The 23991-nt window shown below is 40.3% G+C and overlaps 1 protein-coding gene across 1 annotated transcript in view; it reads right to left on the bottom strand.

Annotated features, from left to right (window-relative positions):
* The window catches only part of SGMS1 (sphingomyelin synthase 1), a 38995-nt gene that overhangs the window by 12244 nt on the left and 2760 nt on the right, over positions 1-23991 (bottom strand). Inside the window, exon 2 of the mRNA XM_019507759.1 lies at positions 12457-13304. Coding sequence (XP_019363304.1) covers positions 12457-13079 — 623 coding nt within the window. The 5' untranslated portion in view covers positions 13080-13304. The remainder of the gene's footprint in view (positions 1-12456; positions 13305-23991) is intronic.

The raw sequence follows: 23991 nt of genomic DNA, 5'->3' as shown, positions 1-23991 counted from the left end.
GGGGGGGGGGGGGGCTCACAGTTTGGGGGCTCCATTTCCCCCCTCCACCCTAGCTACTGCTGACAGTCACCAGCTAGTAGAAGGGCAGGGCTGGAGGGCTGCTCCAGCAGCCTCCTGGGGGCACCCCCAATCTGCTGGCCTTGGCCAGTGCAGGCAGGCATGCCTGCTCAGTTGGAATGTGCTCTAACTTACAGAACTTTAAGTGGAATAGTTAAAGCACTTTCCATCGGGGGCTTTTTAAATGTCAGTTCTTAGCCATAGTTTTTAGAGATGCAATGAGGCTACAGGTTGAGGTAGTTTCCAAATTTGGCTCCATGCACTCTCTTAACATTAAAGCTTCCTAATATTGCTAACATTTTCAACATAATCATCCAGACATGTTAATATGATTACTGTTACTGTGATTACTGATAAGCAGTAATTAGATATGAAATATTATTAACCCTATTATATGCATTATCTAAAAGAATGAGCGCCCCCTTTGGGCTGAATGCTGTATAAACACAAATAAGAGACAAAGATCCTTTAAGAGGCAGAAAAATAATTGCGAGCGGGGAGCTGGGAATGTTGTGTTCAAGGAATCTGGTGAAGAATGAACACAGCTTTATTTATTACCTGTTATGTTTGTTTTTTTAAGTAATTAGTATTCAAAACTGAAAACTAGCAAATTATGACTGCAGTTGCTTATCTCAGTTCAAAAGAGGATACAAGTCAGATTAAGCATCCTCCCTCTTATGCATCTCCTCTGCAGTTGCAAGAGGCCCAAATGACTTTCATTATACTTCACTTTCAATGGAATATTGTGATCAAGAAAGATGTGTACCAAATGCACTGAAAACTTACGCTTTCCCACCTCTTTTTCCAAGTTTGTTTAATTCTGAACAGAACCCTACCTTCCTGGACAGTAATTCCTATAGATGTTTATTCTTAAACTTTCATGTATTTAAAAAAAGAGAAAAGGAAAAAAGAGACTAAGAGAAAAATATCTTATTTCCTTTAAACGTATAACATTTCAGACAACCATTGTCGAGCTGACCTATTTTGATTCTCTAATTGGCCAGCTCAAATGATTTTTTGGCACAGTTAATAACCTGTAGTATTACTGTCTGACTAAAGTAATTCAGCAATGTTGGATCAACATTTGGGAAAAAATAGTGTATACTGCTTTGTCCGAAAGGTTTCCAAAAATAAACTGTAAGCTTTCAGAGAATGTTTTCCTTTTGATGCATTGTTTTTCATTAGAACCAGAACACCAAAAAGAAGTTTAGGGCTGCTGTCCTTAGCCCCATGAACTACACTGGTGGGGGAGCAACCTTTCTGGCAGGTGAGACACAAATTAGTAGGGCTGTGCGAAGCTTCAGTCTCTGATTCGATTCAGCAGAGGTTCAATGGCCAAATCTCCAAATTGAATCAGGAGATCCTTTAGTCTCTCTGAATGGAATCAAAACCCTCCAAACTGATTCAGAGAGATTCGGAAAGATTTGGCGATTCAGACAGACACAGCTTTAAATGTTTTTTCTATACATCTCAAGGTACCAGGAGGCTTGTGAATGCTGAGACGTTGGGGCGGATGGAGCGACCCACAGGAGCACAGGGAGGGGGCGGAGGGGGTCCCCAGCGCGCTCAGCAGCAGACCCGGAATTGGACTAGAAGCATTTCCAGTCCACTTCCGAGTCCACTTGGGAGTGCACCCGGCTCAGCGACCGGTGCCTCCTGGCCAATTGCTGAGCTGGGGGGAAACAAGGGCAAGCACGCTCCCTGGTGGACCCAGAAGTGGAATGGAAGTACAGGAGGCCCCCTGCACTCCTGTGGGACACTCCATCTGCCCCAGCATCGCAGTGTTCACGAGCCACGCCTGGTACCTCGAGGTATGTAGGAAAAACACTTAAAGCTACGTCCATGGCCAAGTCACTGATTCTCCAAATTAGCATCAAATCTTCAGATTTGGATTTGGCTGAATCAAATCAGGGACAGTGATCCAAATCAACAAATTGAATCACTGTCCCCGATCTGGGCTGAACCTGATTTATATACGGCCCATTTTGCACACCCCTACAAATTAGCCCCGTACTCTCCCTGAGTGTCACTCTAATCCCTTTCCTGGCTTGATCTCCTACTCTGCTTTTTTTACTTCCTGAAGCTGCTGCTCTTCCTTCTGCCCCATCTGGCACTGTACTGCCTGGGCCCTCACCAAACTTCTGGGTGCCTCACAAAGGTTGCTCATGCCATTTGTTGCCCCCAATGTCATAGGTTGGCCACCCCTGGATTATGCTCTGCCAAGACAGGTTCAAGGAATTATTCATTCTCATTGCTAAAATTCCATTAAAATTTTATGGGGAACCCTTCCCAAAAATATAACCCCTAAATCACAAGTCAATAAAAAGAATTCATTGAATTAAAGAGACATTTACTTTTTTACCTTTAGACACTGATTGCTGAAAAAAATATTTTGGGAAAGTACAGGCTGGCTTTAGAGAAAGCTATTCCTGCATGGATCATTGCTTGGCATTGTACTGTTTGGCCTCTACATATGTTAAACGAGAAAATCGGTTGTAAATAGCCTTCATAGATCTCAGCGGAGACTTTGACTCCATAGACACATTAAAATTATGGAAGAAACTGGCAACAACAGCAAAAGAAAAAGCTTTCTTATAATTAAATCATCATTTACTATTCAAACACAGCATCGAGGGTACATTATCAGATTGGCGGTGCCTTATTCAACAGTTTCCCAATTAAGACAGGTACGACAAGGATATCTGCTTTTCAACTTATTCTTGAATGATTTAAAAAAGATTTTAACAGGGAATCAATTTCATACACCCATGATTTTGAATGACCATATTTTTCTCTTGCTTTATGCAGATGGTGCATCAATTCTGTCACAATCCCAAATAGGACCCTAAAGATTATTCAACAGTACTGCAACTCAAATAGCTTAGAAATCAAGGCTACTTACAGACATAAAAAACCCTGACGCTTTGCTTTAAACTCATTGTGCCCCTGCACTGAGCCCAGCATATGCCCAGAAGAGGCATTGTGTTAGATGGACCCAGCTTGCCCAACATCTGTATCAATCAGGTCCTTTAGTGAGGCTTTTTTGAAAAAGCACTTTTATCTAACAGCTGACTGAATCAGCTGTTAGATAAAAGTGTAAATAGGATAAAAAGCAGTTCTCGTTCTTCTGGATGAGACCTCTCTGCATCATTCAAATGCTCCCAATCACAACATATAGCTATCTTGCCTAAAGAAGTTCACAAAGATCCAGAGAAATGTGTTAAAATTAAGGAACCCCCCTGCAAGAAAGATAGTGGACAATGAATACTGATGGGGAACTCTCGACCTTTGGACCTCCCACAAGGATCAATTTTCTTAGGTCCCATGCAAAATCTATGCACAGCCAATTGGTTGAACTAGTTAAATAACATGGGCTGAAGTATCAATAATATACAGATGAAGCACAACTCTACATTTTGCTATGTATGACCATGCAACTACCACCAGAAAGATCTTGTGCTGGCATAAACTCAGCCATTAGATGAATATCAGATGACTGAAGGTTTGAATCAAAGACAGACTACACTGGTGAAGAGAACAGCATTTTTGAACGTTTCTAGCCAAGGAAGTCTCCTTTTCCAGGACTGATCAATGGTGGGTACAACATGTAAAGCTGTAGCTAACGGGTGCTCCAACATTCCTCAGACAGCAGCATCCATGAGTGGCAGGTACCAATAATCTCTGTTTGGTTAGAAGACTAACCCACCCTGGCAAAGACGGAACTGTCTTAAGGTTATTCATCACTTCATCACTGCTATTTTTTTTTTTTAGGTGATGCAACAATGCAATTTGAGGGGGATGAAGCCTTCAATGCTCAGGAAATGCCACCAGGCACAGACCATTATTGTCTATTATCTCAACAATTAGTTATTAAATCCAGTTAAAGATCTTCGTTCTTACCATCAAGGTGCTTGATGGCTTGTAGGATGAACTAAAGTTTGATGAAACCTGAGGTCGATAAAGTTCATTCAGTTGGCACAATGGAGCTTTCTTTACCTTTTATTAAAGTTTTTTTGTACCGTAAACAAAAAATTCTGGGTGACTAGTCCAAGACTGTGGAATGAACTCCTACAGGAATTATGAGCTAACTCAAAAGCTTACACTCTATGGGTAATTTATAATTCTTTGACTGGTTTTCTTTAACAAGCAGTACAACCCGCACACACAGACTTAAAAATTATTAGTACAAAATACGTCTGTAGCTTATGCACATACAAATATCCAAACAAAAAATACACTCCATTTCATACACGTTTCTCCTTAAGGAGGAGCACATGGCACATTAGTAGTGTTCGTTAATGGACTCTGGAAGGCATACAGATATTAACATGACAAATGAAAAATAAGAATCTATATGCAAGCTTTTCAAATGACTACCCTAATGTATTATTCAGGGAGTTGGGATCTAATTGAGTATGCAACCTTCAAAGAAATAAATTATAAAGTTAATTAAATAATATTTAGTTACATTCTACAGATGTTGGAGAAATATTGCCTGGCAAAATCTCCAAGTGAAGTAGCTTTTATTGCATTTTATTAATATATTATCAATAGTATAATAGTATTATAAAAAGTCATTGTTTTAAAAAATCCCAACTTGGGTAATTATCATCTCAGATAAATTATATTAAATCTATTTATTGTAATTTAAAATAGATAATGAAGAATAACATTCACAAGGAAACATCACTGTGTAACTAGAGTAAAAAACTGGATGCTAGAAAAGCTGAGTCTAATGATTTTTGGAAACTCTCCAATTTCAGGATTACTGGCACCAAACATTTTACTTTGGCTTGATTAATGTTATACAGAATAAAGGTCCAGTCAACGTGAGATTAATATGGTTGAAAACCAGCTTTTATTCTCTAACTTGGCTATTTATGATATCTTTAATTAAAGATTGCTGGTTAGCTCTGTTAGTTTGAAGTTAGACAGAAGGTAAAGCAGGGTGGCACCTTGTAAGTCCATATGTAACATCTGACAAAAGCTCACACCTCTCTGAATGAGTTAGTTTCTAATGTGCCACACTGCCCTGCCTTCTGCCCATCTTTAATTAGGATGACTTTCTAGAAACTTCCCCTGCAGCTGAAAGCAGCACACACTAAAAACAGTTGCTACAATTCCTCAAATCTCCTTTTCTGAAGGAGTTCAATTTTAATCTCTCCTTCCCATTCTTCTGAACTACATCCCAACACCCAAACCAAACTAAAGGTTTAACAAGATTTGCCTGTTGGCCTCTTCCCTTCCTTTAAAGCATGTCTGCTACAGTTTGATCTTGACCTTGAAAATTATTGTTTTTCAGTATTGCAATGATTACTTTGTCTAGGGCAGTTTCTTCATAGGCAACATAATCCTTCTTAATTTACCAAAATAAATGGGATTTCTGGTGAAGTCCTGCTAAGGATATGATGGAAGTATTCTTGCCAGTATTTCTTTTGCTCTTCTACAACAGTAAGGGTCTTTCCCAGTGTATCTTTTTTAAGACATTCCATACTGTGACTAAAGTTTCCAATAATTAATTTAGTGGTTTAATAGACTGTTCTCATGTCCCCTTCATTACTGCCATTTCTGCTTCCAGTGCCTATCAATCTATGGTTTCTATCCTTCTTGGCCAATTTTTATCCTTATATTCTTTTAATTCCAACTTAAATTTTTGTATGGCTTGTTCATACCCCAAATAGCTCTTCCTTCCCTGGTACTTACCCCACAACATATTCGCAGACAGCAATCATAATCTTGCACCCTTACTTTGTCAGGTAAGTGAGATCAGCTCTTTATTTTTCTTTCTGTAAGCTTAGATGTCCCTTTCTCCTCATCTGCACTAGTTTTTTAATTATGTTTTTCTTGAATATGGGAGACTAGCACCATACACTTATTTCCAGATGAGATCTCACCAGTCCCCTTTTGAAAGCATTAATGTCTCTCATGGAAATAGCTCTCCTAGAACAATATGCATCTTTTAATGCCATATTACATTGGTAACTCAGTCATCCTGTGATTGGCTAGTACCCACAAGTCTTCTTCTCATTTCCAGTTTATGAACCGCCAGCTTTTAAGAAAAATTGTGTTGATTAAGTATATATTATAAAATGTCACCCCATTTCTATTACTCAGATTTTCAAAGTCATCAAGCTTTTTTTTTATATCATAAATCTCAACTCTGCTGATGATGCCTCTTTGCATCATCAAGTACAATCAACACAGTCCTATTTCTTGTGCCAACACCTTAAGGATCAATGTGGTATCACAGTAATTACCCCTACCCGAGCACTACCTCTATTTTCTGTTGTCATCTCCCCTTCAGCCAGTTCCTTACCCTGTATTACAGTTCTATTACTTCTTCAACTTAATCTGTTTCTGATGCATTCAAGTTCATTTTCTTTTGTCTGGGAGAGGACAGACAACAGTACTCTGCCATATACATTTTGTTTCTTCTGCTATCTCACTGAAGCAACACCATGAGGTAGAATAAATACCCTGCTCATCCAGTGCTCTCTTAATAGCAGAGGGGCCATACAAACATCTATCACGTGAGGTGCAATTTTCCAAACACTTCACACCTCTGCTGTGGCACTTGCATATACTCCTGCTGAGTGATGTGTGCTATATGGGGTTGGAGCGCACACACAAAGTTTCTGAATTCCAGCCTTAACATTATGAGGACCATCACTAGATGTCTTATGCCAACTCCAGTTGGCTGCTTACCAGTCCTCTCAGGCATTCCTCTGCCCCTGCCTGACATTCGGAGACAAGCTGGTACCCTGGCCCTAGGCCTAAAGCCTAAGATCCAGACCATTCTCTGCACTTCAGCCTAGTAGCTGCAAGCCAGAAAATCAAATACTGCCTTAAATCTCAGAACCCATTCTCCACTCAGGGCAATAAGTTCACTGAAACTTCAGATGGCATGTCACCCACACCATAGGCCTCCCCATCAGTAAAGCAGGGAATATATCATACAAGTTCTGCTGCTAACAAGCTTCATCTGACTCGCAGGGTCTGGACTACACTTAATCTCAGAACAAGCGTTGGACGGTTTAAGGAAGTGCTTCTCAAAGCGGTGGTCTGTGGACCAAGCCACTGGTCGCCGGTCCGCAGTGAGTTGCCAGGAAAGAAAAAAATATATTTTCAGAAGCATAACATTGATATGTCATAGCACCACAGTTCATACATTCCAACACTCCAGGTGACATCACATCGTGCGAGGTGAGGAAAGAGAAAGAAACAGCCGGTAGTGCATTTGTGTAGCGCTGTTACATGCAGTTGCTGCCACCGGCTGAACTGGGCACCAGTCCCTGGCCCACTGGAAAAAAATCTGCCAGTTCGCCACATCAGATAGTTTGAGAAGCACTGATTTAAGGCAAGCATGCACTCTTGGGGCCTCTCCAACAGTGCTGAATGCAGTTGTGGTGCTCAAGTTCAGACAGCCGACCACATCACCTATGAATCCCTTACAGCCCTCCTTTGGGTGGCCCCAGGTCTTATGGACATTGACCATTCTACCTGTTCCTGGGTTTCTGGCCCTCATGCTTCTGACATAAGTGTGGTGACACTTGCTTCATCATCATCATCCATTGCTCTGCTGACTCAGAGTGGAGCAGTTTACAGGAGAAATCTGGCAAGCATCATCATATTTCCATCTTGTTTAGAGCCCCAGACATGTCTGTGTTGAACTCTGTGTTGCATACTCAGCAATATGAAACCTATCTTCAAGGAACTGTACTCACCAAACTAAAGACAATCATTACTTTAAGACTCATCATTTGTGCTACAATAAGACTGTTTTTTTCCATACTTCCCTATGGAGGCCCAAGTGAGAGACTAGAGAGAGTGAATATTACGTATACTGCTCTGTCTGCTGCAGGGATTTGCCCTGAACAATGGATATGAATGCCCTGTTTTCCATGACCTGTTAATATTATTACCATCTTATTAGCTCTGGTTAGTCTGCCACACATTCAATTTAAGGCACGATGGAAACCAGCCTGAAAAATGGTAGAGATCTTTTGTGGAATATTTTTGCTGCTGGTTTCCTGCTTTGCTGTGCCAATAATTTCTTGAACATGTGGCAGGATTACTATTTACGGCAAAATTAACAGGTTAATCGCAACTAACTGTAATATCTCTCAAGGGCCTATATTATATCTGGGATACTTGCTTGATTTCACTATGGCCATCAGCATAGAGACAGATGCCAGATCTCTCATTCTGGCAGACCACTTTGAGGTTTTTTTCTTTGTCCCTTGTCTTCTCTCTGGAACCTCTCTTTAGTTTTGAAATAAAACTTATGCTGAGTTATTCATTTTTTGCTAGCACAAGATGCAGATTTCACCACCTGAGTTTGGGGAGTAGAAAAAGCAGCTACAGTCATCAGTACTGGAACTGAAAGCATGCAGGCATTCAGCTATAGAGGTGGCAGCACTGAGGATGCACGTACTAGTGGTTTCTCTTACAGTAAGACAGGAGGACTGGACATTGTCAGTGATGGCACTTTCGACATCTCTTTACCTTCTTTCCATTGTTTGAACCCAGAGCAGGATGAAGTGTTAGTTCACACAAATTATTCCAGTCTTGCATCAGCTTTGTATCCAAGCTGGACAGGCTGCTTAAAAAGATGGAGCTCAAATAATTATAGTTTTTGGCTCTGGCAGATTTTGATGAAGAAAAGAATATAAAGTGAAGAACACAGCATGCAGTGGGGCTCTCCCCTTGGCAGAACTACTAGTGGCTGCATCCACACTTGACAAGGATTAGTCCAGTGACCTACTGACAGCACCACAATGTATGGGAATTGGTGTAAGCATCTTACCCAGCTAAGTTTTCTTCTTTCTTCCCCTCTCCCTTCTTCGCCCCCTGACACACTTCTTTTATTTTTTAAGAGAAAAAAACCTCTCTAAGAACATGTGCAAAGATGGGATTCTTTATCAAATAGACAGCAATACAGGCATACCTTGGAGATATTGCGGGTTCGGTTCCAAACCACCGCAATAAAGTGAATATCGCAATAAAGCCAGTCACACGAATTTTTTGGTTTCCCAGTCCATATAAAAGTTATGTTTACACTATACTGCAGTCTATTAAGTGTGGAATAGCATTATGTCTAAAAAAACAATGTACATACCTTAATTAAAAAAATACTTTATTGCTAAAAAATGCTAACCAATGGAAAAATGGCGCCAATAGACTTGCTCAATGCAGGGTTGCCACAAACCTTCAATTAGTAAAAAACGCAGTATCTGCGAAGCGCAATAAAGCGAAGCGCAATAAAACGAGGTATGCTTGTATATCTAAGTTCAGAGTGGGATGGATATTTCCATTACTAATCATTTTAGTGAGGTAGAAGAGGAAAGAACAGAAGAAGGGCTGTGATCATGCCAAATTTAATGTCATCACAAAGGAACACAGGGCTTATAAATGATTTCAATGGATACTGCTATGGAAAAATATCAGATTTGTCATGCATACAGAATCATAGAAAATTAGGGTTGGAAGGGACCTCAGGAGGTCGCCTAGTCCAATCCCCTGCTCAAAGCAAGACCATCCCCAGCTAGATCATTCCGACCAGGGCTTTGTTGAGCCAGGCCTTAACAACATTAAAGGACAGGTATTCCACTACCTCTTTAGGTAACCTGTTTCAGTGTTACCCTAAACCTCCCTTGCTGCAACTTGAGACCATTGGTCCTTCCTCTGTCATCTGCCACTCCTGAGAACAGTCCAGTTCCATCCTCTTTGAACCACCCTGTAGATAGTTAAAGGCTACTGTCAAATCCCCACTCAGGCTTCTCTTCTGCATACTAAATAAACCCAGGGCACTTATACACGTGCTTCAGGAGTTGGGGGAGAGCTGCTCTAATTAAAGCACCTGAAGTGTCATGTGTATCAGCATCCCCATGCTGATTTATGGCCGTGGGGCACTTTAACTAAAGCACATTGAATAAACTTTAGTTAAAGCGCTCCCACCGCCATTTTTCAGTGCAGGTATGCCGATACATCTGATGCTGGAGTCTGCTGGGGCACAGTAATTACAGCGCGTCAGATTAATTACAGTGTGTTGGAGGAGACTTGCTTCACACATATACCTGTCCCCACTTCCCTCAGTCTTTCTTCACAAGTCATGTCCCCCAGCCTCCAAACCTTTTTCATTGGCTGGACTGTCTCCTACTTGTCCACATCCCTTCTGTAGTGGGGTACCCAAAACTGGACACAGTACTTCTGATGTGGCCTCACGGGTGCAGAATAGAGCAAAATAATTACTTCCCTAGATGTGCTTGCAATGCTACTACTAATGCAGCCCACTATGCTATTAGCCTTCTTGGTAAAAGGGCAACATAGGCACCTTTCCACACTGTATCCACATGCTCAAAAACAAACAAACAAACAAAAATTCGCAACAAACTGTAGTAAGGCTCTTTGTCTTTTCATTTATATGACAAGTGTAATCAAGAAATAACTTCATTAGAAAGTTGCATACAAATAAATGGAATTATTTTGAACCAGAACTTTACATCCACAAAGAAAGTGGGAGAGCATGACTGCATTAAGCCTCCTTCCTATACTTTCTTTCACATGTATATAGAAGTAAAGATAGCAAATTCCCAAATAACAGCAATAAACTGTGTCAGAGCAAATTATAGAGCATAATGGTGAACTGTACATGCCTTCCTTTCCCTAGATATATAATGCAGTTTTGAATTCTCAGACAATGAGATGGTATATAAAATCATACAGTGTGACAAGAGTGCTTTGCCAATTAAATCATTATGAAGGCTTTTCAAAATTAAAATGAATGTTTTAGCACTACCAACAGGGAAGACAACTCACAAAAGGTCAGAGAGGGTTGAAAGTGTATCAGCATTTGAAACTCCATGGATGTTTCAAAAGGCTCCCTAAGAAAGCTTAACTTAAAAAAAGTTTAAATGAAAATCATTACAAGATTTTATTTTGCTTTTGAAAAGGGGGGGAAATACACATCTTCAAATTCCATTTTTTCATTCTGGTCTACAAATGAAAGTCTCAATATAGCCTATGTATTTAAATGGTGATTAATATATTTTCCTTCCATTAAGGAATTTCCAGTAGCCATTAAAAGGTAGGCTGTATGTTTCTGAATACCCACTTTTTCTATCATGATGACCACTCTGGGTCTACCAACTTTTGAGGGAAAAGACTAGCATAAATTCTACCACTAGAATAGGTTTGCACTTTTTCATGAAGAGTTAGGTTCCTGGATGGTCAAGGGGAATAACCAATAAATAAGGATTGATCCTGGGGAGCAACAAGCATGGGAGCTGTTGGCAAGTCCCTAATGGAAGGCACTCTCTCCCCCCAACTTTTAGGTAGGGACTTCCAAAAAGTGGATGCTCATGCAGAGATATGTGCAAACATTCTGTACCTTAACTCCACCAACACCCTGACTCCTCCCTCCAAAAAAAAGAAGAAAAGAAAGAAAATATGAGCTCAGCACAGTCCCTTAAGTTCTTTAAAAAAGAAATCACAAGAATATTGTGGCGCTGTTTGGTCAATGGCAGAATTAAGACTTATTCCTGGTAGTCCATCTATTTTGTAAATAAATTATGACAATGCCCTAAACACTTTGCTCACAAAGTTTAACAAGAGATTAAACTAATCGGGTACCAAACTAAATCATCTACTGGTAGTATACATTAGATCTTCTCTCCCATCTTTACATTGAGTAAAAAAACAAATAAAAATCAGTTAACCAAAATGCAGAGATCCCAGAAGTATTCACATGGCTTTTTTCACATAGTATCATGCAGGCCTTTTATGAGCTTCAAATTCTTAAGAGCTGGGATGATATATTTTGCTTATTTTTGTGCACTTTTAAAAGCACTATTTACCTTAAGGTAGAAAAATGATAATATTTATGAAATTAGCCTAGCTTAAGTGACAGCAAGCACAATGCAAAATACAACACTTGCGTTTCACAAAGATGTCAGGCTGGCAACTAAAGTTGAGCTCTACCTTATACATACCCTAATGGGCTAGCCAAATTGAATTAAAGCACCAAGATCCAGGTTAAGGGTTTTTTCTATATAAAAATGATTTACATTAGGGGCAACTCTCATGTTATAGCTCAAGTTAATTCTGCAGTTAAGTAAAGTCCACACATTTTTCAGCATCTAATTTGGCATTTAGGTTTGACTTTGTCCAATTCTGTAGAAAAAATCCACATATACTTCAACATGTGTATAATTATACATGGATTTTTAAAGGTGATAAGACCAACTGTTATTTCTAGAAGTTAACACCTAAACACCCCTCCCCAACTATCCCAAAACCCCACCCCACAGTTAAACAGATTTCAATTTTAAATTCAAGTCTCAGCCTGCCAGAAAGCACTTATATTTATGCAATGCCTCAGTTTTCAAAGTATTTACTTACTTGTATTTTAAGAGCAGCCACTGAATTAACCAGAGTCCTACAAGGATCATGCCGTTAATTTCACAAATAGAGAAGGCCCATTGAACGCGGTTAAAATGGTCAAAAAATGCATCTGGTAGGGGAGGCTGCACCTCCTTGGGAGGCACTCGTTCATGGACAACTGAGATTGTCACTGTGGTAAAGATGAAACAGCAAAGTGCATAAAGAAAAGCCAGGAAAGTCTTCCCCCATTCCATAGGATACTGGGAACGCTCTGGTTCTGGCATACGGATCTTTATCATTTCCTTTCTATATCCATTTGGCATCCCGTTCAGTTTGATTTTACTGCTGAAACCATTTTCACCGGTGACAACATCCATGCTGACACTAAGGTGCCCATTGGCATGCCCATTTTTGTGTGCCTCAATGTGGTGCTCCATTTTTAAAGTCTCTATCATGTCTAATAACCGCTGCCCGTTGTCAGAAGACACACGTGACAAAGGTGGCTTCTTAAAATCCTCCTTAGTTAAATTGATCAAGTCCTGCCCGGTGAAACTTCCCAATGGCTCACAATATTCTGGCATAGCGTTCTCCATCAGCCAATCTGTCACCTCTTTGGGTGACCAGAATATCACCTCTTTCATTTCGTCAGGGAATCAGCATGCAGGTTTATTTTTAACTTAAATTGGGCAACGGTTCCAGCACAACAAAAAGCTCCGTCCTGGCTTGTTCATCTTGTCAGACGTGCAGCAAAAACCAATTTGGCAAAGTTGACAAGTACAAATTTTTAAACCGCTGGTACAAATACCTATACAATGTGGTAAGCACAGGAAATGGTTCACTTCATTTTTGCATATGTATTCTTCTTTCTAGTGAAAAAAGAAAAATAAAAAGTATTAGGATGGCATTTAACGAAAAAAATTGACCTGCTGAAGTGCCTGATCTATACAGACACTGTGATGCTGGGGCAAACTAATGCGCTGCTTCTTCCAGTAAAGCACAATGTGTTGTTTGTTTGGTTTTTTGACATCTGCAAGCAGCATCTATTTCTATACATATTATGATAACAATTATCATCAATTTGGGAGGGGGGGGGGGGTACAGGGTCTGTCTTTGCCCTCTGTTATATAGATCCTGGCACAACAGATTCTGGTCTGGGACTAAGGATCCAAGGTACTACAATAATTATAAAATATTAAACACTGTTGGTTAAATTCCTATTGATCTATTAAAAGATATTATGAATGCAAGTCCTCCTCTACTATAGCACCCCTTTCACATTACTTCATGTTGCGCTCTCCAATTACATTGCACCTAAAAATTAAACAGTAAATGCTTCAGGGCAGGGAATAAGTCTTTGTTCTAATAAGCACCAAGGACAATTTTGGGAACTAACTAAATAAATATAGCAAACTCTTATTTTGTAAGTTAATAAACACACAGAAGCAACAAGATGTGGATGCCACCTTCCTGCAAAGCAATAATTAGTAAAACAAAGTCACTGAAAGTCATCTGTTTGTTTTTTCGTAATTTTTGCAGTTCCGAAGGTGAAAACTATGGCCTTTTAAAAGAGGAATTACTGTTCTAGTTAGGAGATGAGCCAAGGAGGCAGAATACTGACTCTAATCCAAATAACATATTTACATGAGGATATGGTTTTAATTGCTCCAAAATTTCAAGCTGTTCTCAAAGGATTTTCGCCAAAAATATTGTCAGCTATACCTAGCTGATACCTCAAGATTTCAGCACCTCTTGGCCATGGAAATCAGAAATTTTGGTCACACTTTAATCTGAATAGTTAGATCCTGGGGGTGTATCTCTGCAAGTGGGGAACCCTGAATTTCCCTGTTTACAGACAGCCACCCCAACATTCCCCAGGGCATCCCTCTGTAAGTGGGGAAAGCAGGACAGGTACTCCCAGGGCTTGAGGAGTACAATCTTGCAAAGAAATTTCCATGATGCACAGGACTAGACCCTTCAAACCCTGGGGACACCCGCACTGCTTTCCCCACTTACAGAGGGGTGCCCCCAGGAGTAAAAAATTAAGTACTAAATCCGAAATTTCTCACTTCTAAACAAACTACAAAAACATTGAATTTAATCTCAAATAACTTATAATGAATGCTCAGTTTTAAAAAATGAAAGCATTAAAGCACTGAACGGAAGAACAAGTTTTAATCAAGTCACAGAGAAATGTAGTGAGATTAAGCTAAAAATGCCAGAACCACAGGGGGAGGGAGCAGCACTAAAACAGAGAAGAGAAATAAAAACCACAGGAAAAAGTAGTGAGCTCTAAAAGCCTTATGCCAAACCAGCAAAACACATTAACATGAAAAGGTAGGTGTGTGGCATTTGGCAAATGTCCACCGCAAATTCTGAGTTTGAAAATATTTATAACAGGAGACAGGGTGAAGAAATTGAATCTCAGCCCAGAAAAAAGTAAAAAGGATTAAGTCAGATTCACAGCTCCTATCCACAACCTCACAACCCTGTAGACCATCAGGTGCATTCCTCCTTCTCCTCTCCACCCCTGCCAAAATTCTGCTTTTGCATCAGTTGGATAATATATTACTGATACTATTTTACTCAAGCATGGCTGAACAGTCAATAGTTTATAAGCCATCGTATGCTTCCTATGAGCAAAAACCAAAATGTAAGAACAAAATCTCCAAAGATAATTAAATCTCTTCTACTTTCATGATTAGGCAGACAATACTACCTGAGAGAAACCCAAGATAAGTCCACTCTCCCACCACACACATACAGACAACTGAATACAGTCTCTGACTTAGCACATCTCAATATAAAAAGAATGCAGGATAAGGATTTGACTTGGTCAATCACAAAATCTCAGATTGGTAAAACACATTTAAAAATCATTAAAAACTTTACATGTCCCATGAATATTTCAGCACTGGAGATCAAATCATGCTCTGCTGACTGCTTGTACCCAGAGATACTTTATAACTATCAGCCTTTGGAGTAAGTACTTTTCCTTCATTTTAGCTGTTGAATAGTATATACATGTTGTGCTATACATAAACATATAATGTCTCTTTGCCACTATTCCCCCTTTCCAATATTAATTATTTTGCAATATTAGGATAGGCAAAACACTTCCTTTTACTACCCCCCTTCCTCCTATTTGGACCAGTGTTTACTGAATAAAGCCTGAAGCCATGAAACACAGTTATTTGAGTCATATCTAGCAAATTAATATTTTATTACAAGCACAGGTTGGGGGTGGGGAGTGGGAAAAGGAGGTGAGAAGAAGGATCCACTGAACTATACAAGTCAACCCACAGTATAAACTATTACAAAGCTTACATTGGAGGCAAGACCATGTAACAACCATATTAAAGTCTTCGTTATAACAAAATAATTATGATAACACCTGAAATAGTCTGGCTCTCTAACAGCTGTAAGGAAACGATGGCAAGCTGTTTCTCTGTGAAGGAAAGACAGACACTATACAAGGACCTTCCCTTTTATTTTTGGAAGATCCATTTTTTGACAACTTCAAGAGCTGAAGGAAAAAAGGTCTAAATGTTGGCCTCTTACATTTGTAAGCAGTTTGAAAAAAAATCAACTTAATGACACACAGGATCAAAACTATGGAATGACAAACTGAACTGATTAACTATAGCTTAACATGCTGGAGTTAATTAACGTAGTCTGTTCTTTTTAAATTTTAAACTTCACAGCTAAATATAATTTCAATATCTCACTTTATGAACTATACAACATAGTATTTCAAATCTAAGGGCACTTATATATGTGCCCAATGCCTGCTCCAACACATGCTAATGAGCATGTGTTGGAGCAGGTTCAATTAAGAGTCCGCTGGATTGTGCCAAGTAGCACGCAGGAGGACAAGTAAAGATGCCCTGAAAGTTTACTTTCAAATCCTCTAACCAATGTTAGCTATAACAGTGCAAAAAAGTTGGTTTTAAAGAGAATGTGCATTCTTAAAAAAAATCTCCTTTGTGCATAATCCAGAAACTAGTGACTCTGTATCACAAGCTGCCATATCAATTTTATAATGAAAAAGATCCTGTACTTTGGTAACTGTATCCTTGACTGCTCAGCACTTTTCAACTTAACACCATTTATTTAGGTGCCCAAATACAGAGTTAGAAGTCTAACATCATTTAAAGTCTTTTTATTGTCTTTGTGAAGGTTATTATTAAGACAAATATATTTAATTACTCCTTATAAATTAGGCTAATATTCACTTTTGTATTTTAACCCTATTCAGGATTAAACCAATTCAGTTTGTGACCAATATTTAGGATTACTTTGTAGTATTATATGTGGGGTACTTATGAATCCCCTCATAGGTTCCAACAGCATCAAAATGTAAGACCAGAACTATTTCAGGTTTTGCCCAAGAGTTGATTATGTTAACTAGTCTTAAAAGGACAACGTCACGCTTATCTGCAGGTTTTTAAGGCTTTACCTTGTATAAAAACCGGTCTTCCTGGGGACTGCTGATGCACCCCATACCGCAAAAGATAATCAGTTTGGGACTATTAACCATTGCTAGATAACTTCAAATGATAAGAAACATGGCTACCTTGGAGGAGAGATTCAGCCATGTGGGATATATATACACTTAAGGTGGGTTTGTTATTGATTTGAAACATGTTTGTGGTCCTTTGGTAGACTACTTTTGGTTTAGCTTGTCTTGATTATTAGGCCTGTTTGTTTATTACCATTGGCCTGTGTATGTTACTGACGTGATGTTAAAAATCTCTGTAGTGTCTGGGAGCTCTTGTTGGACAGGCAGTCATGTGTAAGTTGTTGTACAGAAAGAAAACAAAAAGTCTGTCTGTTCCCCAGAGACTGCACAGTGGAAGCAATGACACAGTTTAAGCCAGTGGTAGTTTGATTGGGTCATAAACCCTTTGGGTTTGGTTTTTGGCACTAAAATTTTAAACACTCCTTTTAAAGAACGAACAGGGGTTTTTTTATAACTCTACAAAAAAAAGAGTTATAAAAAAACTCTACAAAATTTTTTTACTGACTTAAATATTCAACAGTTTACTATTAAATATGAGTGCCTGGTTGGCTGGTATTAAAGATCTCTTCAAAGCCTGTGAAATTGGCTGCTAGTTATTTTACTAATTTCTATAGTAACTGTTGCCTCAGCAGCAAAGGGTTTCACATACATGCAAAACAAGAACAAGGAAGGAACAGTCTTGTACTTTTAGGCCTGGGACTTGGAATCAGGAGCTCTGGTTTCTGATTCTGAATTTTGCTCTGTGTATGTTTGGGGGGAAGGAGGGGCTCTACACCTTGCTTTTCCATTAGCTATTTTATGTCCACTTCACAATCCACCCTTCTAAGACAACTCTTGCTCAAGTTCTGAGGCACCTGCTTCAAGCAGATCTGTGAATAGAATAAAAATCTAATATAAATGAGCCAAGAGTTATCCCCTTTGCTATACAGTGTATCAGAAGGATCATGGCAAATTATATGGCTACTTTAGTATGGTTCTGTGGCCCCTGGTTCACATTCATTTAAAGTCACCGTAGGATCTGAACCCCTGATCCCAACAGTTGCATCTCCTGCCGTGCCACAGGTGCATGGCAGAGTAAGTGATTTTTGGGATCAGGGATATGGTTCTGTTTGTGCTCTTCTTACTTGTCAGCGCATGATCATGGTCCCAGGCTCTTCTTGCACTGGCAAGTTGAAAACTAAGTACCAACAGCTTGGTATTGACCCAGTGTGGTCCAGAGACTGACAGTCAGCAGACCACCAGTTACTCCCAGGGCCATGCTGGGGTCTTGAACCAGTCCTGGGGCCAGAATCAGTTTGAGACTCCACTGCGGTCCTGGAGATGGGGCTGACCATCAGTTTATCGTTATACAAACCCTGGGGCAGACTTGGACATGCCATGGGTTAACTTAAGACACCATACAAATCAACCATAAACATGGTCAACATTATGTGTGGAACATTTTTATGGCTGGTTTGCCATTTTATGGTACCTTAAATTGGTCCATACGTACCACAAATCATTTATGTCATGATCAACACCTTAATTGAGACATAAACGTAACATTTGAGGGCCCTGTTTTTCATTAGCTAGAGCAGGTATAGCAGTTTGAGTCAGCTGCTACTTTTATGCTGAGAGAGCTGGCTCTCTAGCATCAGTCATTTATGAGTTTTGTTCATTTACATCCAGCTCACAGATTTCTGCTGGTGACCTAAGTGTCAATGTTGGTACAGTTGGCTATGCTGTCTTCTTACATTTTATTAAGTTAAAAATGTTGAGTGATTGTTCTGTATTTTGGAGTTCAAACTGATTTATTAAGCAAAGGAAGTTTTATCCATAACTAGTGAATTCAGCTGATTCTGCTTACCATTTCTTTCAAGATTTTAGAACTAGGTCCCTTCCAGCTCTATTTTTTTTGTTTTGCTCAAGACTGATAAGCTTTTCAGAGTCTCTTACATTGTCCTAGGTCTAACACAACGTTGCCTTGGTCTCTGTTGCTTTCTCTGCCTGGGCCAAAACAAAGTCCTCTAAATTCTAAAATGTATTTACTGTAACTATTGTGACATCTGGCAATTATGTCTGTTGTATGCAGTTGGTGAGATCAAGGTGAGTTCACAGACAAGGAGTTTGGTCACAAACTCCTGAAGTACTGTAATAGGTATAAACCCTGATGAGCTATAGTCACTGATGAGAAGACTGATCTAAAAATCAGTATTGGTCCTTTCATTCTGTTTAACTGATAGTAACCAGAACAATAATTTTTAGGATGCATTTGCAAAACTTGCTTGTAAAAGCTAAGGGTAAACATTTGCAATAAATAAAAATAAGTATAGCATGCACTCCTTGAACAGCATATATCAAGATGAATTCTTCATTCAAACTTGATTAAGAGGACTCATTCCTTAGTCTCAGTCATGCATACCCATAAAACTAGTTTGTCTGCACAACTTTTCCTCTCTTTTGTCTGCTTCCCTAAAGTAGCTATGGAGACAAACATTGCCAGGCTCTCACCTTGACCACAATTTTATCATCTAATAGCTGCCTTTTGTCTGTTGTTAGGGTTATACTGCTTTCCAGAATAATCGTTTTGTTTTGTTTTTTGCTTCATTTTCTTGACAAATTACTTCAGACCGTCCAATAGCAATCACTTACTTAATACTACCGCTACAGGAAACAGGCTGTGGCTGAAATGCCAGGGAATGGCATCAGAGCCACTCAATATGGGGAGGCCTGTCTTTGTCAGCAAAGTATAATCAAGTGAAATTTGTCACAATCTTTACTATACTATTGGGCGCAGGTTTAACAACACACAAACTGAAATCTTTTTGTTGAACTGACCATTACACAAATGGGACTCCAGTAATGCTAGACAGTATAAAGAATAGCTACCTTGGTATTTATTTAATCAAATTAAAGGCTATTTCAAAAAGCAAGCAAGAGCATGAGTAAGCATGTGTATGAGAACAAGAAAATGACCTGAAATCCAGAAGTTAAATCTAGCTAGGATATCCCTGACAGGGATATATACATATTTTGTTTCAACCCATTCCAAACATGACCCAGATCAAAGCCCAATTATACATAATGCAAAATTACAGGAAGTTGATTTAAGACTGCACAGGCAAGCTCCATGCCAGTGTTACTTTCTGAGGGCTTGATTTCACAATCTTATTTTTCTTCAAAGGGCATAGACAGGCATTCAGTTCTAATGCTGAAAATTTCTGGGAGAAAGGAAGAGAAGCCTACAGTCATTCAAGCTAGTGTGGGAGAAGCTCACTGTTTTATGAGTCAAAAGTGTGCTTTTGCCATCACAAAGGCTAATGGCATACTGGGCTGCACTTCACTTGATCTGCTGGCAGCACTCCTAGAAGTGATTATTCCCCTCTATTCAGCTCTGGTGAGGCTACATACATCTGGAGTACCGTGTCCAGTTGTGGGCCCTCCACTACAGAAAGGATGTGTACAAATTAGAATGAGTCCAGCGGAGGGCAACAAAAGTGGCTAAGGGGCTGGGGGACACGACTTATGAGAACAGGGCAAGGGAACTGGGCTTATTTAGTTTAGGCACAGAAGACCGAGAGGGTCCTTCAACTACATGAAGGATGGTTCCAAAGAGGATGGAGCTAGACTATTCTTAGTGGCGGCAGATAACAGAACAAGGAGCAATGGTCTCAAGTCACAGCGAGGGAAGTTTGGGTTGGATATTAGGAAAAACTCTCTCACTAGGAGGTTAGTAAAGCACTGGCAAAGGTTACCCAGAGAGTTTGTAGAATCTCCATCCATGATTGTTTTTAAGACAAAGCCTTGGCTAGGATGAGCTAGTTGGGGCTGGTCCTGAGCTAGACAAAGCCTTGGCTGGGATTAGCTAGTTGGGGCTGGTCCTGCTTTGAGCAGGGGGTTGGACTTGATGACCTCCTGAGGTCCTTTCCAACCCTAATTTTCTATGATTCTAAAAGAGATCTTTTAGATGGGAAGTAATTTTTTTTGTTGCAGGGGGGGAGGGGAGAGACATTTTTCATCCACAAAAAACACTTGAACAGTTGAATGCTCCTTTGTGCTAGGAGAAAGTTCTTTATCCCACCAGTGTGTGCTTCCCAATCTTTTCCTCAGCACGAACCCATTTATGACCCCATTTCCTCAGCACAGACCCTCATTCACAACCTGCAGCCCCCTCCACTCCCTCAGGTGCCCTTCACTCCCAACCCACAGCCCCCTGACCCTCACTCCCGGCCCCACAGCTCCCCTCCCCTGCAGGCAGCATGGCTAGTGTGGAGCTTGTAGCAGGGGAAGCAGACGCAGGCTGGCCACTATATGCTCATTCCCAAACCACAGCCCCCCGGCCCTGCTGGTACCCCACACTCGCAACCCACAGCCCTCCAGCTGTCAGGGCTTTGGGGCCAGGGCCAGGACCCGCAGTTGCGTGACCCATCCAGCAGCACTCATATACCCTAGCTGCCACCCATGGAAGGTGGCAGCTACTGCAGCCAGAGCAGAACACGGAGCCCAGCTCCCCCTCCCCCTTGCCATAGTGGCTCAGCCAGCATGGGGCTCCAGGCAGCAGCACTGAGCCTCCCCCACCCCACTCTGCAGTGGAGGCCCCAGGGGGAGGGCAGCAGGGTGGAGAGCCCTGAGCCTGGCATAGGCAGGCCACATCTAACCCCCACCACACAGAAATTGGGGGGCATGCCCCCTATGCCTCCCTCCCTAGAAGTGCACACAGTGGCAGGAAGCCAACTCCCCCACCATCATGCTGTCTGGCTGCCACGTGCATGTGGTGTTCCCTGCCTGATTGCCCTCCTCCCAGTCTCAAGCAGCCCCTCTTGCAGGCTGGAAACTGCCAGCCTGGAAGGGGAACCTGCCATTTCCCGTGTTTTTCTCCTTTAAAGGAAAAAAATCTGATTGTCTTTGCAACCCTCTTTTTTTTTCTTTTTATAACTGTGACCTTAAATAGGGTTGTGACCCCAAGTTTGGGAACCACTAGGCTAAAGGGGTGGTCTGCTGCTGCAGTGTCCTGCCCCAAACTCAAGCTTTCTGTGACTAATGCAAATCACCAATGTGCCAAACCTGGTTGCATTGGCATGGAGACGAGGAAAGACGGCCAACACAAGACAGCAAATGCAGGAGGAAAGAAACTGTCTTCTTCTGGGCACACAGAAGTGAGAGATGAAGAAGAAAGGGAAAAGACATTAAACAAGACATTAAATAGAAGAGATTAAATGTATTTGGTTAAGAGTGTGCTTAAATGCATCATACTGCTTTTGTAACTAAAAGTTAAAACCTAAGCAGAATGGTAGGAAAGCCTTCATTTCTGAATAGCTGAAGGACACTGTTTGGTAGAGAGCCACATTTTTGATGACCTTCAGGAAATTCACGTAGTAGAAAGAAATAAAGTTTGCCAAATAAAAAAGCAAAAGATTTTGAGGAAAGAATACTTTTGATTTTTATAGTGTGTAAAAGGAAAAAGAAAAATATACATATAAAAATCGAATGTCTTATGCATATTTAAAATACCCGTGCTTGTTCAGAATATTTTACTAAGGGAGCTAGAAAAATAATCAAATAAAAACTACAATATGAAAGATACACATTTCACAGCCATATTGCATTTAATTGTATGACCTGGTGCAGCTTCACAGTGCCAACATTTATTTTTCTATTTTCTTAAATAACTGTTGACAGCTTTTCTTCTAAAAAAGAAACATCACATGTTGAGTTTGTGGACTATTATTGTGTTAATACATCTGCCTAAGGAGGCAAGTGTTCAATGGAAATATTCTATTACTTCTTAAAGTAACATTTTACTGGTAATTTCAGTATAGAAGAAACAGTATTTTAAAATGGGGAAAATAAAACAAAAATTATGTCTTTGTAGCTGATATTTGTTGTTGATGTTTTCACTGTTAATACTATTCATAAACCTACTGAATAGTAATTGTTGACAGAATGCCAAACAGTAAAAATTAACTTGCCCAAAAAGTGGCTCTAGCTGACTACATAGGTAAAATCATCCACTGATAACTTCAGGAAAAAAAGGAAGGGTAGCAATACCCACTCAACTTCAAGCACGAATGCTATTGACACAAATCTAATGGTAGCAATATGTGTACATCCATTGTCTCTATCAAACATCATCTCTTTATTGAATCACACTGAAATGCAAGCATTTTGATTTTATTTCCACTATTTTCTGTGGCAATAAGTAGTAACGTAAAGCTGTGATCAAGTCAGGAAAACTTCTATTGCATGAGAATAAGAGAGATCCAAAACTGCAGTTAAGGCAAGTAATTAATTCCTTGCTTTCTAACAAATTCCTGATTAAATTTCAATTGTGAATTAGAGTCCAACTCACTGAAAACTGAAAGCAAAGGCTGACCTCACATTTGCTCTGTAAAGAACACAACCAATAAGCGAAGTACAGATATGATTTGCCTACTAGTCTTCTTATTTAATTTCTTCCACCAATTTACAGTATTGCCAACAGTTGCAAATTTGCGGGACTAGGGGGAGGGGGGAAAAAATCGGCAGGGAAATACAGGAGCAGAACTAATGTGGGAGTCAGAAAAATCATAGATCATAGATCACAGAAGTCGGGTTGGAAGGGACCATGTAGATCTTCAAGTCCGACCCCCTGCCTGGGCAGGAGAAAAACTGGGCTCAAATGACTCCAGCCAGGTAGGCATCAAGCCTCTTCTTAAAGATCCCCAGGGTAGGAGCCAGCACCACTTCCCTTGGAAGTTGGTTCCAGCTCCTAGCCGCCCTGACTGTGAAGTAGTTCTTGCAGATGTCTAATCTAAACCTACTCTCCAGTAATTTGTGTCCATTATTCCTTGTCATGTCAGGGGGCGCTAGGGGAAACAGTGTCTCCCCCAAACCCTTCTGGTCCCCCCAGTGAGTTTACAGACAGTCACTAGGTCCCCCCTCAGCCTTCTCTTGTGAAGGCCAAACAGGTTTAGGTCTCACAGTGTTTCATTGTAGGGTCTGCCCTGTTGTCCCCGGATCATGCGGGTGGCCCTCCTCTGGACCCTCTCAACGTTGTCCACATCCCTCCTGAAGTG

Source organism: Gavialis gangeticus, unplaced genomic scaffold, assembly GCF_001723915.1.
Source record: "Gavialis gangeticus isolate Ggan-Ray unplaced genomic scaffold, GavGan_comp1, whole genome shotgun sequence".
Classification (NCBI taxonomy): Eukaryota; Metazoa; Chordata; order Crocodylia; family Gavialidae; genus Gavialis; species Gavialis gangeticus.
The sequence above is the reverse complement of the archived record's forward strand: the minus strand, read 5'-3'. Positions and strand labels throughout refer to the sequence as shown.